This window comes from Bombina bombina, chromosome 2 (assembly GCF_027579735.1).
Source record: "Bombina bombina isolate aBomBom1 chromosome 2, aBomBom1.pri, whole genome shotgun sequence".
Lineage (NCBI taxonomy): Eukaryota > Metazoa > Chordata > Amphibia > Anura > Bombinatoridae > Bombina > Bombina bombina.
The window spans coordinates 828,728,626-828,742,381 of NC_069500.1; the positions used below are offsets into that span (position 1 = coordinate 828,728,626).

At 42.0% G+C, this 13,756-nt stretch overlaps 1 protein-coding gene across 3 annotated transcripts in view; it reads left to right on the forward strand.

Annotated features, from left to right (window-relative positions):
- FZR1 (fizzy and cell division cycle 20 related 1) overlaps positions 1-13,756 on the forward strand; it is an 81,120-nt gene that overhangs the window by 39,743 nt on the left and 27,621 nt on the right. For all 3 annotated transcript variants that reach the window (XM_053703112.1, XM_053703111.1, XM_053703113.1), the window contains 7 exons: positions 757-884; positions 1,569-1,651; positions 1,737-1,920; positions 2,002-2,067; positions 3,067-3,169; positions 3,299-3,483; positions 3,572-3,805. In XM_053703112.1, coding sequence (XP_053559087.1) covers positions 757-884; positions 1,569-1,651; positions 1,737-1,920; positions 2,002-2,067; positions 3,067-3,169; positions 3,299-3,483; positions 3,572-3,805 — 983 coding nt within the window. The remainder of the gene's footprint in view (positions 1-756; positions 885-1,568; positions 1,652-1,736; positions 1,921-2,001; positions 2,068-3,066; positions 3,170-3,298; positions 3,484-3,571; positions 3,806-13,756) is intronic.

Consider the following 13,756-nt stretch of genomic DNA (forward strand, 5'->3'; position numbering starts at 1 on the left):
ATTGGTGGATAGAGGCACCCCAATAGGCTTTATTTGTAAATAAAAATTATGCAATATTGTGACAGTTTATGCCCTTCATGCCGGAGGCAAGTGTTGTTTTAAAGGGACATGAAACCCAAAATACAATTTTTAAACAACTTTCCAATGAACTTCTATTATCTAATTTGCTTCATTTTCTTGTTTGTTTGATGAAAAACCAGCAAAGCACTACTGGGAGTTAGCTGAAAGCCAATGAAAAGATGCACATATGTGCAACCACCAATCGGCAGCTTCTTAGCCTACCTAGGTATACTTTTCAGCAAAGGATACAAAGAGTACTAAACAAATGTAGATGCTTGAAATACATTTGAAAGTTATTTAAAATGATATCCTCTATCTGAATCATGAAAGTGGAAAAAAATGTCACTTTCATGTCCCTTTAAATATCGGGACAAAGTTCCGATCGTTAATACTTGCTTGAAAAACGTTGATGCTATCACTTGATTTCAAGGCTGGGATCAGATCATTGGGGGGCTGCCTAAGATGCTAATCATGCCCCCCAGTTGGATTTCCCATTGACTAAAAGGCGGAGGGTGCAGGATGCCAAATAAGGTAGGACGTTCCACACCGTCCTAATGATGATTTATAATCCAAGTGTTTTTAAGACATTATGGAACGTCTTAACGGCGTCTAGGGGTTAACTTGAATGTTTTGGTAGGAGTGGGCAAAAAGTGTTTGTTTAAATTATCTCCTGTACTTTCTTCTCACCACTCACAGATGGCCTGGCTTACTCTGCACTGCTTAAAAACGAGCTCCTAGGTGCCGGAATTGAGAAGGTGCAGGACCCCCAGACAGAAGACAGACGGTTGCAGCCTTCAACACCTGAGAAAAAGAGCCTGTTTACGGTACTCCATTTTAAATGTCAATATCCTATTTTAATTGGTAAAAACGGACACAACTCAGTCCTTCTAGTTTCCATGTTAGCCATTTAATTTTGAGTTAAAGTAATGGTACATTTTTTGACATTGTCTTAAAGGGATATGAAACCCAAACTTTTTATTTTCATATTCAGACAGAAGATAATATTTTATTTTTTTATTTAAAGTTTCCAATTTACTTCTATTATCAAATTTGCTTTGTTCCCATGGTATTCTGTGTTGAAGAGATACCTAGGTAGGCATCTGGAGTATTACATGTCAGGACATAGTGCTGTCATCTAGTGCTCTTGCAAAACTGCTGCCATATAGAGCTCCAGAAGTGGGCCGGCTTCGAAGCATTAAATCCCTGCTTTTCAACAAAAGATACCAAGATACCGAGGAAAATGTGATAATAGTAAATTAGAAAGTTGTTTAAAATCTCATGCTCTAACGCGGAAATATAAAAATGATGGGTTTCATATCCCTTTAACTTAACTACTGGTACATCCTAACTATGTTTGCCTATTTATTTTATTTTAAATTCTATTGATCACATGTACTTGGAGACTTAATAGTGATGCATAATGCATCTTGGATGTGCTCCAGTTTGAAACAATTTTTTTTAGCTATTCTACAAAATCCATCATTTTCATTTGTGTTTTTTTTCTGTAGTATTCTCTCAGTTCTAAACGAGCAAGTCCAGATGATGGAAACGAGGTGTCTCCCTACTCTTTGTCCCCTGTTAGTAACAAGAGGTGAGGTATAAATGATCTCTTCTGTCTCTATTTTGACCATATTTTTTTTTATCTATTAACCTTACTCTTCCTCTCTCCCTTTTAGCCAGAAACTGCTGCGCTCTCCCAGGAAGCCTACACGCAAAATTTCTAAAATTCCTTTCAAGGTCCTGGATGCTCCTGAGCTGCAGGATGATTTTTACCTCAATCTAGTTGACTGGTCGTCACTCAATGTGCTGAGTGTGGGTCTGGGAACCTGTGTGTACTTGTGGAGTGCCTGCACCAGCCAGGTGAGATGAATGCATGGATTAAAACGGGGGGGGGGGGGTGCATAAATCTGTGCAGCTACTTTATTCTATCTTTGCCCGCAGGTAACTAGGCTTTGTGACCTTTCTGTGGAAGGGGATTCTGTTACATCGGTTGGCTGGTCTGAGAGGGTGAGTGCCCAGTAATTTGCAGTCTTAAACAAGTGTGCCCAATCACCTTGCAAGAGGGGACTCCTATTTCAGAAAATCGGAATGTACTACTTTTTATCAAAGTAGCAGTTAATTAAAGGGACAGTGAATTAAAAATGCATTTCTTATGATTTAGATAGAGCATGCAATTTTACACCACTTTCCAATTTACTTCAAGTTTCTAATTTTGCTTCATTTTCTTCGTATCCTTTGCTGCTCCTGAGCCTACCTAGGTATGCTTTGCATTGTATTTTGTTGTTGGCTCTCTAGATGTGTTAAGTTAGCTCTCAGTGCAATGCTGCTCCTTCAACAAAAGATACAAAGTGAATGAAGCAAATTAGATAACTGAAGTAAAATGGAAAGATGTATAAAAGTGTACTCTGTCTGAATCATGAAAGGAAAAATTTGGTGTCTCAAAGGACCAGTAAATACAGTAGATTTGCATAATCGGCAAAGACACGATAAAGACAATGCAATAACACTTGGTCTAAACTTCAGCTGAGTTTCAGATATTTTTTTTTTTTCTGACTAATTTTAAAGTTATGTCTATTCCACTCCTGTATCAAGTGACAGCCATCAGCCAATCACAAATGCATATACGTATATTCTGTGAATTCTTGCACATGCTCAGTAGGAAATGAGACTCAAAAAGTGTAAATATAAAGACACTGCACATTTTGTTAATGGAAGTAAATAGGAAAGTTGTTTAAAATTGCCCGCTATATCTGAATCATGAAAGTTTTAATTTTGACTTGAGTGTCCCTTTACCCTACTTGGTAAATGGGCTTTCTTTCTTCAAGCTACGATCAAGAAAAATTTGTAAAAAATACTGAGCTTGTGATGTGGGGTCTCTCTCTTTTACCGTTGTGTGAGTGCAGACCTATATCATTGATGCAGAGTAAAAATATTTATCTGTGAATGCAAAAATGTGTGTGTATAGCTTTTATACAAATATCCTTAAGATGACTAACTCCTTTGCAGGGGAACTTGGTAGCTGTGGGGACACACAAAGGTTATGTTCAGATATGGGATGCATCAGCTGGGAAGAAATTGTCCACATTAGAGGGGCATACAGCACGAGTAGGTAAGCCCAGCTCTCTGTTCCTCTAAACGTTTGTTGTACCTAAGTGCCAACATTTAGTTAGAATGTGGTAAAGCCTTTAATATCTCAACACCTGGCAGTGTTATAATGCTTCATGCCCCCCACTCACAGGTGCCCTTGCATGGAATGCAGACCAGCTATCCTCTGGGAGCAGGGATCGGATGATTTTACAAAGGGACATCCGGACGCCACCGATACAGTCTGAGAGGAGGTTGCAAGGTCACAGACAGGAGGTTTGTGGCCTCAAATGGTCAACGGACCATCAGCTCCTTGCGTCTGGAGGAAATGACAACAAGGTAGATTGTATATCACTGTAGTGTGATTTCCCAGCTGCTTGATTTCCCCCTCCCAACCCATCATTAACACCTTGATTTCTCTCTTCAGCTCTTAGTTTGGAACCACTCAAGTTTGAGTCCAGTTCAGCAGTACACAGAGCATCTTGCAGCAGTAAAGGCCATTGCCTGGTCTCCTCACCAACATGGCCTGCTGGCCTCAGGAGGAGGCACTGCTGACCGGTGTATACGTTTCTGGAATACCCTAACTGGTCAGCCCCTACAGTGCATTGACACTGGCTCTCAAGTCTGCAATCTCGCCTGGTCCAAACACGCAAATGAGCTGGTAAGTTGTTACTGTTCAGAAATATAAAGTGCTACTAAATAAAGCTTTCTTTCTTAGAACATGGAGAGTCCACAACGTCATTCCAATTATTAGTGGAATATTCAACTCCTGGCCAGCAGCAAAGCTGTTAAAGGAATACTAACATTCAATTTTCATTTAAAACGGACCCCACATTTCCAAACACAAATCTAAACAATATAAAAGTGACCTACTTTTATCCATAAATGAAGCTGCATAACGCCATAAAATGTATTTTTAATATTTGCTGGTGATATCACGTAATCCAGCCCTCCGATATGGTCAGTACATGTCCCAAACTATTAGCCAATCAGATACTTAGTTTTTGCATATAATTATGTTTTGTCGTAATATTGTGCATGCGCATTTAAATTCTTGCGCATGCGTAATTGTTCCGGATGAATCGGAACTTACACCCAAAGTACTAGCGGGTCTACCGCATCCACAACCAAAATGAATACAGTGACGTATTCAGTGACGTCCCACTAACTTGCGCGTGCGCAGATCAGAAAAAAGTCGCCATCTTCCAACCACGGTTGTCAATCCGGATTTGACAACGCTGTCAGATACAGAGTGAGTGGGTTTGGAAATGGTTAAAAATTTGGTGATAATTTTCTTTTAAACTGTACTTTTTAAAAGCATGAAGGGCATTATAAATGTGTTTATTATAGTACTTTCTTTTGATCCATGCTTATTTTTTTTTGACTACAGTGTCCCTTTAAAGCAGTGCTTTCCAAACTGTGTGTCGGGACACACTAGTGTGTCGGCAGCAGTGTGTAGGTGTGTCCCTGCTTCAGCACAATATTTTAAAAAAAATTAATTTTGTTTTCAAATTTTTTTTGGTTTCTGACTTTCCGCCGGCCTGCTATGCATATCACATGGTTGACACGATTGATACCTAGTGGGTCACAGATCTTAACCAATTGGCGCAGCTCAGTGGGAACTGAAACTATTCCCATTGGTGGCTTTGGCGGCACATTGGTTCCTGACTGCACGTGTAGTCTCCTTAATTGGCTTGTGACTGCATGTGTAGTCAGTGAGTGGGACAGCAGTGTGTTTGCAGCGCGGGCAGTAGTCAGTAGGGCTCACGGAGCTCTGAGGGCGGCAGTTTAAACGCTGAGCTGAAGTCAGAGGTTTTTTTTGCAGCTAGCTCCCAGTAGTGCATTGCTGTTCCTGCTCCTGATATATGAATAGGAAGTGGAAGCTTAAAAATGCTTGATGATGAAATGTGAGTATCTTTATCTAATATTCCACCAAATATTCAGAAATTGTGTTCATCCCATCAACCTCATAAATCCCATTAAAATAGTAAGTAGCTATTGGTGTTGTTTTTTTTTTTTAATTCTTGCACATACATACTGTTACTTGTAAATACATATTATATAATTTATGTATGTGTCCGTATATTTTAAAACAAGTTAGTTTAACCTCCTTTCTCCAACATAGGTGTGTCCGGTCCACGGCGTCATCCTTACTTGTGGGGATATTCTCTTCCCCCAACAGGAAATGGCAAAGAGCCCAGCAAAGCTGGTCACATGATCCCTCCCAGGCTCCGCCTACCCCAGTCATTCTCTTTGCCGTTGTACAGGCAACATCTCCACGGAGATGGCTTAGAGTTTTTTAGTGTTTAACTGTAGTTTTTATTATTCAATCAAGAGTTTGTTATTTTAAAATAGTGCTGGTATGTACTATTTACTCTGAAACAGAAAAGAGATGAAGATTTCTGTTTGTAAGAGGAAAATGATTTTAGCAACCGTTACTAAAATCCATGGCTGTTCCACACAGGACTGTTGAGAGGAATTAACTTCAGTTGGGGGAACAGTGAGCAGTCTTTTGCTGCTTGAGGTATGACACATTCTAACAAGACGAAGTAATGCTGGAAGCTGTCATTTTCCCTATGGGATCCGGTAAGCCATGTTTATTCAGAAAGTAAATAAGGGCTTCACAAGGGCTTATTATGACTGTAGACTTTTTCTGGGCTAAATCGATTCATATATTACACATATTTAGCCTTGAGGAATCATTTAATCTGGGTATTTTGGTAAAATAATATCGGCAGGCACTGTTTTAGACACCTTATTCTTTAGGGGCTTTCCCTAATCATAGGCAGAGCCTCATTTTCGCGCCGGTATTGCGCACTTGTTTTTGAGAGGCATGACATGCAGTCGCATGTGTGAGGAGCTCTGATACATAGAAAAGACTTTCTGAAGGCATCATTTGGTATCGTATTCCCCTTTGGGCTTGGTTGGGTCTCAGCAAAGCAGATACCAGGGACTGTAAAGGGGTTAAAGTTAAAAACGGCTCCGGTTCCGTTATTTTAAGGGTTAAAGCTTCCAAATTTGGTGTGCAATACTTTTAAGGCTTTGAGACACTGTGGTGAAATTTTGGTGAATTTTGAACAATTCCTTCATACTTTTTTGCAATTGCAGTAATAAAGTGTGTTCAGTTTAAAATTTAAAGTGACAGTAACGGTTTTATTTTAAAACGTTTTTTGTACTTTGTTATCAAGTTTATGCCTGTTTAACATGTCTGAACTACCAGATAGACTGTGTTCTGAATGTGGGGAAGCCAGGGTTCCTTCTCATTTAAATAAATGTGATTTATGTGACACTGAAAATGATGCCCAAGATGATTCCTCAAGTGAGGGGAGTAAGCATGGTACTGCATCATTCCCTCCTTCGTCTACACGAGTCTTGCCCACTCAGGAGGCCCCTAGTACATCTAGCGCGCCAATACTCCTTACTATGCAACAATTAACGGCTGTAATGGATAATTCTATCAAAAACATTTTAGCCAAAATGCCCACTTATCAGCGTAAGCGCGACTGCTCTGTTTTAGATACTGAAGAGCATGAGGACGCTGATGATAATGGTTCTGAAATGCCCCTACACCAGTCTGAGGGGGCCAGGGAGGTTTTGTCTGAGGGAGAAATTTCAGATTCAGGGAAAATTTCTCAACAAGCTGAACCCGATGTGATTACATTTAAATTTAAGTTGGAACATCTCCGCGCTCTGCTTAAGGAGGTATTATCCACTCTGGATGATTGTGAGAATTTGATCATCCCAGAGAAACTATGTAAAATGGACAAGTTCCTAGAGGTCCCGGGGCTCCCAGAAGCTTTTCCTATACCCAAGCGGGTGGCGGACATTGTAAATAAAGAATGGGAAAGGCCCGGTATACCTTTCGTCCCTCCCCCCATATTTAAAAAATTGTTTCCTATGGTCGACCCCAGAAAGGACTTATGGCAGACAGTCCCCAAGGTCGAGGGAGCGGTTTCTACTTTAAACAAACGCACCACTATACCCATAGAAGATAGTTGTGCTTTCAAAGATCCTATGGATAAAAAATTAGGTTTGCTTAAAAAGATGTTTGTTCAGCAAGGTTACCTTCTACAACCAATTTCATGCATTGTCCCTGTCACTACAGCCGCGTGTTTCTGGTTCGACGAACTAGTTAAGGCGATCGATAGTGATTCTCCTCCTTATGAGGAGATTATGGACAGAATCAGTGCTCTCAAATTGGCTAATTCTTTCACCCTAGACGCCACTTTGCAATTGGCTAGGTTAGCGGCGAAAAATTCTGGGTTTGCTATTGTGGCGCGCAGAGCGCTTTGGTTGAAATCTTGGTCAGCGGATGCGTCTTCCAAGAACAAACTACTTAACATTCCTTTCAAGGGGAAAACGCTGTTTGGCCCTGACTTGAAAGAGATTATCTCTGATATCACTGGGGGTATGGGCCACGCCCTTCCTCAGGATAGGTCTTTCAAGGCCAAAAATAAACCTAATTTTCGTCCCTTTCGTAGAACCGGACCAGCCCCTAGTGCTACGTCCTCTAAACAAGAGGGTAATACTTCTCAAGCCAAGCCAGCCTGGAGACCAATGCAAGGCTGGAACAAGGGAAAGCAGGCCAAGAAACCTGCCACTGCTACCAAGACAGCATGAAATGTTGGCCCCCGATCCGGGACCGGATCTGGTGGGGGGCAGACTCTCTCTCTTCGCTCAGGCTTGGGCAAGAGATGTTCTGGATCCTTGGGCACTAGAAATAGTCTCCCAAGGTTATCTTCTGGAATTCAAGGGGCTTCCCCCAAGGGGGAGGTTCCACAGGTCTCAATTGTCTTCAGACCACATAAAAAGACAGGCATTCTTACATTGTGTAGAAGACCTGCTAAAAATGGGAGTGATTCATCCTGTTCCATTAGGAGAACAAGGGATGGGGTTCTACTCCAATCTGTTCATAGTTCCCAAAAAAGAGGGAACGTTCAGACCAATCTTAGATCTCAAGATCTTAAACAAGGTTCCATCGTTCAAGATGGAAACCATTCGAACAATTCTTCCTTCCATCCAGGAAGGTCAATTCATGACCACGGTGGATTTAAAGGATGCGTATCTACATATTCCTATCCACAAGGAACATCATCGGTTCCTAAGGTTCGCATTCCTGGACAAGCATTACCAGTTTGTGGCGCTTCCTTTCGGATTAGCCACTGCTCCAAGGATTTTCACAAAGGTACTAGGGTCCCTTCTAGCGGTGCTAAGACCAAGGGGCATTGCAGTAGTACCTTACTTGGACGACATTCTGATTCAAGCGTCGTCCCTTCCTCAAGCAAAGGCTCACACGGACATAGTCCTGGCCTTTCTCAGATCTCACGGATGGAAAGTGAACGTGGAAAAGAGTTCTCTATCTCCGTCGACAAGGGTTCCCTTCTTGGGAACAATAATAGACTCCTTAGAAATGAGGATTTTTCTGACAGAGGCCAGAAAAACAAAACTTCTAAACTCTTGTCGGACACTTCATTCCGTTCCTCTTCCTTCCATAGCGCAGTGCATGGAAGTAATAGGTTTGATGGTAGCGGCAATGGACATAGTTCCTTTTGCGCGCATTCATCTAAGACCATTACAACTGTGCATGCTCAGTCAGTGGAATGGGGACTATACAGACTTGTCTCCGAAGATACAAGTAAATCAGAGGACCAGAGACTCACTCCGTTGGTGGCTGTCCCTGGACAACCTGTCACAAGGGATGACCTTCCGCAGACCAGAGTGGGTCATTGTCACGACCGACGCCAGTCTGATGGGCTGGGGCGCGGTCTGGGGATCCCTGAAAGCTCAGGGTCTTTGGTCTCGGGAAGAATCTCTTCTACCGATAAATATTCTGGAACTGAGAGCGATATTCAATGCTCTCAAGGCTTGGCCTCAGCTAGCGAAGGCCAAGTTCATACGGTTTCAATCAGACAACATGACGACTGTTGCGTACATCAACCATCAGCGGGGAACAAGGAGTTCCCTGGCGATGGAAGAAGTGACCAAAATCATTCAATGGGCGGAGACTCGCTCCTGCCACCTGTCTGCAATCCACATCCCAGGAGTGGAAAATTGGGAAGCGGATTTTCTGAGTCGTCAGACATTGCATCCGGGGGAGTGGGAACTCCATCCGGAAATCTTTGCCCAAATCACTCAACTGTGGGGCATTCCAGACATGGATCTGATGGCCTCTCGTCAGAACTTCAAGGTTCCTTGCTACGGGTCCAGATCCAGGGATCCCAAGGCGACTCTAGTAGATGCACTAGTAGCACCTTGGACCTTCAAACTAGCTTATGTATTCCCGCCGTTTCCTCTCATCCCCAGGCTGGTAGCCAGGATCCATCAGGAGAGGGCGTCGGTGATCTTGATAGCTCCTGCGTGGCCATGCAGGACTTGGTATGCAGATCTGGTGAATATGTCATCGGCTCCACCATGGAAGCTACCTTTGAGACGAGACCTTCTTGTTCAAGGTCCGTTCGAACATCCGAATCTGGTCTCACTCCAGCTGACTGCTTGGAGATTGAACGCTTGATTTTATCAAAACGAGGGTTCTCAGATTCTGTTATTGATACTCTTGTTCAGGCCAGAAAGCCTGTAACTAGAAAAATTTACCACAAAATATGGAAAAAATATATCTGTTGGTGTGAATCTAAAGGATTCCCCTGGGACAAGGTAAAGATTCCTAAGATTCTATCCTTTCTCCAAGAAGGATTGGAGAAAGGATTATCTGCAAGTTCCTTGAAGGGACAGATTTCTGCCTTGTCTGTGTTACTTCACAAAAAGCTGGCAGCTGTGCCAGATGTTCAAGCCTTTGTTCAGGCTCTGGTTAGAATCAAGCCTGTTTACAAACCTTTGACTCCTCCTTGGAGTCTCAACTTAGTTCTTCAGGGGGTTCCGTTTGAACCCTTACATTCCGTTGATATTAAGTTATTATCTTGGAAAGTTTTGTTTTTGGTTGCAATTTCTTCTGCTAGAAGAGTTTCAGAATTATCTGCTCTGCAGTGTTCTCCTCCTTATCTGGTGTTCCATGCAGATAAGGTGGTTTTACGTACTAAACCTGGTTTTCTTCCAAAAGTTGTTTCTAACAAAAACATTAACCAGGAGATAGTCGTGCCTTCTTTGTGTCCGAAACCAGTTTCGAAGAAGGAACGTTTGTTGCACAATTTGGATGTTGTTCGCGCTCTAAAATTCTATTTAGATGCTACAAAGGATTTTAGACAAACATCTTCCTTGTTTGTTGTTTATTCTGGTAAAAGGAGAGGTCAAAAAGCAACTTCTACCTCTCTCTCTTTTTGGATTAAAAGCATCATCAGATTGGCTTACGAGACTGCCGGACGGCAGCCTCCTGAAAGAATCACAGCTCATTCCACTAGGGCTGTGGCTTCCACATGGGCCTTCAAGAACGAGTCTTCTGTTGATCAGATATGTAGGGCAGCGACTTGGTCTTCACTGCACACTTTTACCAAATTTTACAAGTTTGATACTTTTGCTTCTTCTGAGGCTGTTTTTGGGAGAAAGGTTTTGCAAGCCGTGGTGCCTTCCATTTAGGTGACCTGATTTGCTCCCTCCCTTCATCCGTGTCCTAAAGCTTTGGTATTGGTTCCCACAAGTAAGGATGACGCCGTGGACCGGACACACCTATGTTGGAGAAAACAGAATTTATGTTTACCTGATAAATTACTTTCTCCAACGGTGTGTCCGGTCCACGGCCCGCCCTGGTTTTTTAATCAGGTCTGATAATTTATTTTCTTTAACTACAGTCACCACGGTATCATATGGTTTCTCCTATGCAAATATTCCTCCTTAACGTCGGTCGAATGACTGGGGTAGGCGGAGCCTGGGAGGGATCATGTGACCAGCTTTGCTGGGCTCTTTGCCATTTCCTGTTGGGGAAGAGAATATCCCCACAAGTAAGGATGACGCCGTGGACCGGACACACCGTTGGAGAAAGTAATTTATCAGGTAAACATAAATTCTGTTTTTTGATAGTACAACTGAATTAATTACCGTGTCGCGAAATGATGTAGGTCTAAAAAGTGTGTCACCAACATGAAAAGTTTGGAAAGCTCTGCTTTAAAGGTACAGTTTACTCAAAAAATGTCTCCCCTTTAATTTGTTCCCAATGATCCACTTAACCTGCTGGAGTGTATTAAATTGTTTACAGGTAACTCCTTTACCCTTATATTGGCATTTGAAATGGTTGATTTAGCATGTGGTATCCCCACCTATTCTGAAAGTTTTTGGCCGCAGGTCCAAGCTATAGATAAGCTTTGTAAACACAGCCAGCAGAAATTACACTCCCAGTGGGATATAGAAGATATAAGGTAATAAAATGTTGATTTTCCATTGTTCTCTCCAAGTACTGGTGATTGTTATATGGACAGATATAAGATAAAGAAACATGTATATGTACACAATGTGATACAGTAATGAGGTCTGAATATACCTACAAGCTCAACCCATTTTATTAGGTTGTGGCTTCAAAACACAAAATAAGAGCTTTAATATACACAAATAAACCTTAAAAAGCTTGTTTTCATACATTTTTAGTTGGTAAAAAAAGCAATTGTAAACACATTAAGGGAAAACTATTTTACAGTATACTGTCCATTTAAGTGTAACTTCCCTTAGCCGTAATCCCAATCATTCTCTTTGCCTCTGTCAATTGTGGTTGGTGTATGACGATATTTAATCCTTTCTCCAACATTGGTGTGTCCGGTCCACGGCGTCATCCATTACTTGTGGGATATTCTCCTCCCCTACAGGGAATGGCAAGGAGAGCACACAGCAAGAGCTGTCCATATAGTCCCCCCTCTGGCTCCGCCCCCCCAGTCATTCTCCTTGCCGCTCTGAACAAGTAGCATCTTCACGGGGATGGTGAGGAGTTTGTGGTGTTAGTTGTAGTTTTTTATTTCTTCTATCAAGAGTTTGTTATTTTAAAATAGTGCCGGTTTGTACTATTTACTCTACAACCGAAAATGAAGATTTCTGTTAAAAGAGGAGTATGATTTTAGCAGCAGCAACTAAAATCAATTGCTGTTCCCACGCAGGACTGTTGAGCCTAGAGAACTTCAGTCTGCTTCAGGTACGATTAGTCATATTTCTAACAGGGATAGGCAAGGTGTCCGTACACGGACACTGGTGTCCATGACTAGCCCTTGCAGTGTCTGCTACAACCTTAGTATATCTTTTCTTTCCGATTAAAGAATAGGAATAAAAAAAAATTATGTAGTGTGAATAAAGTTAGTGGCTTGTCAAGAGACTGCTAGGGATATTGGGTTATAAGTTATGGAATAAATAAAGCCGGAGTGAAATACTAGATGTGTATCTGCATCTGTATAATAACACCCAGCTTTATACAAAGACACAGTAGGGACACTGGCACATGCCTATAGCCAGACAAGGGCTAGTTATAGGATCAGTGGTATCTGCATCAGTATAATAACACCCAGCACTATATAATGACACAGTAGTGACACTGGCATATTGGTATAGCCAGAGGAGGGCTGGTTATAGGATCAGTGGTATCTGCATCAGTATAATAACACCCAGCACTATATATTGACACAGTAGTGACACTGGCTCATGGGTATAGCCAGAGGAGGGCTGGTTATAGGGTCAGTGGTATCTGCATCAGTATAATAACACCCAGCACTATATAATGACACAGTAGTGACACTGGTTCATGGGTATAGCCAGAGGAGGGCTAGTTATAGGATAAGTGGTATCTGCATCAGTATAATAACACCCAGCACTATATAATGACACAGTAGTGACACTGGTTCATGGGTATAGCCAGAGGAGGGCTAGTTATAGGATAAGTGGTATCTGCATCAGTATAATAACACCCAACACTATATAATGACACAGTAGTGACACTGGATCATGGGTATAGCCAGAGGAGGGCTGGTTATAGGGTCAGTGGTATCTGCATCAGTATAATGACACCCAGCGCTATATAATGTCACAGTAGTGACACTGGCTCATGGGTATAGCCAGAGGAGGGCTGGTTATAGGATCAGTGGTATCTGCATCAGTATAATAACACCCAGCACTATATAATGACACAGTAGTGACACTGGCACATGCTTATAGCCAGATAAGGGCTGATTATAGGATCAGTGGTATCTGCATAAGTATAATTATAATAACATCCAGCGCTATATAATGACACAGTAGTGACACTGGCATATTGGTATAGCCAGAAGAGGGCTGGTTATAGGGTCAGTGGTATCTGCATCAGTATAATAACACCAAGCACTATATAATGACACAGTAGTGACACTGGCTCATGGGTATAGCCAGACGAGGGCTGGTTATAGGGTCAGTGGTATCTGCATCAGTATAATAACATCCAGCACTATATAATGACACAGTAGTGACACTGGTTTATGGGTATAGCCAGAGGAGGGCTGGTTATAGGGTCAGTGGTATCTGCATCAGTATAATAGCACCCAGCACTATATAATGACACAGTAGTGAAAATGGCACATAGGTATAGCCAGAGGAGGGCTGGTTATAGGATCAGTGGTATCTGCATCAGTATAACACCCAGCACAATATAATGACACAGTAGTGAGCCAGAGGAGGGCTGGTTATAGAATCAATAGTATCTGCATCAATATAATACCCA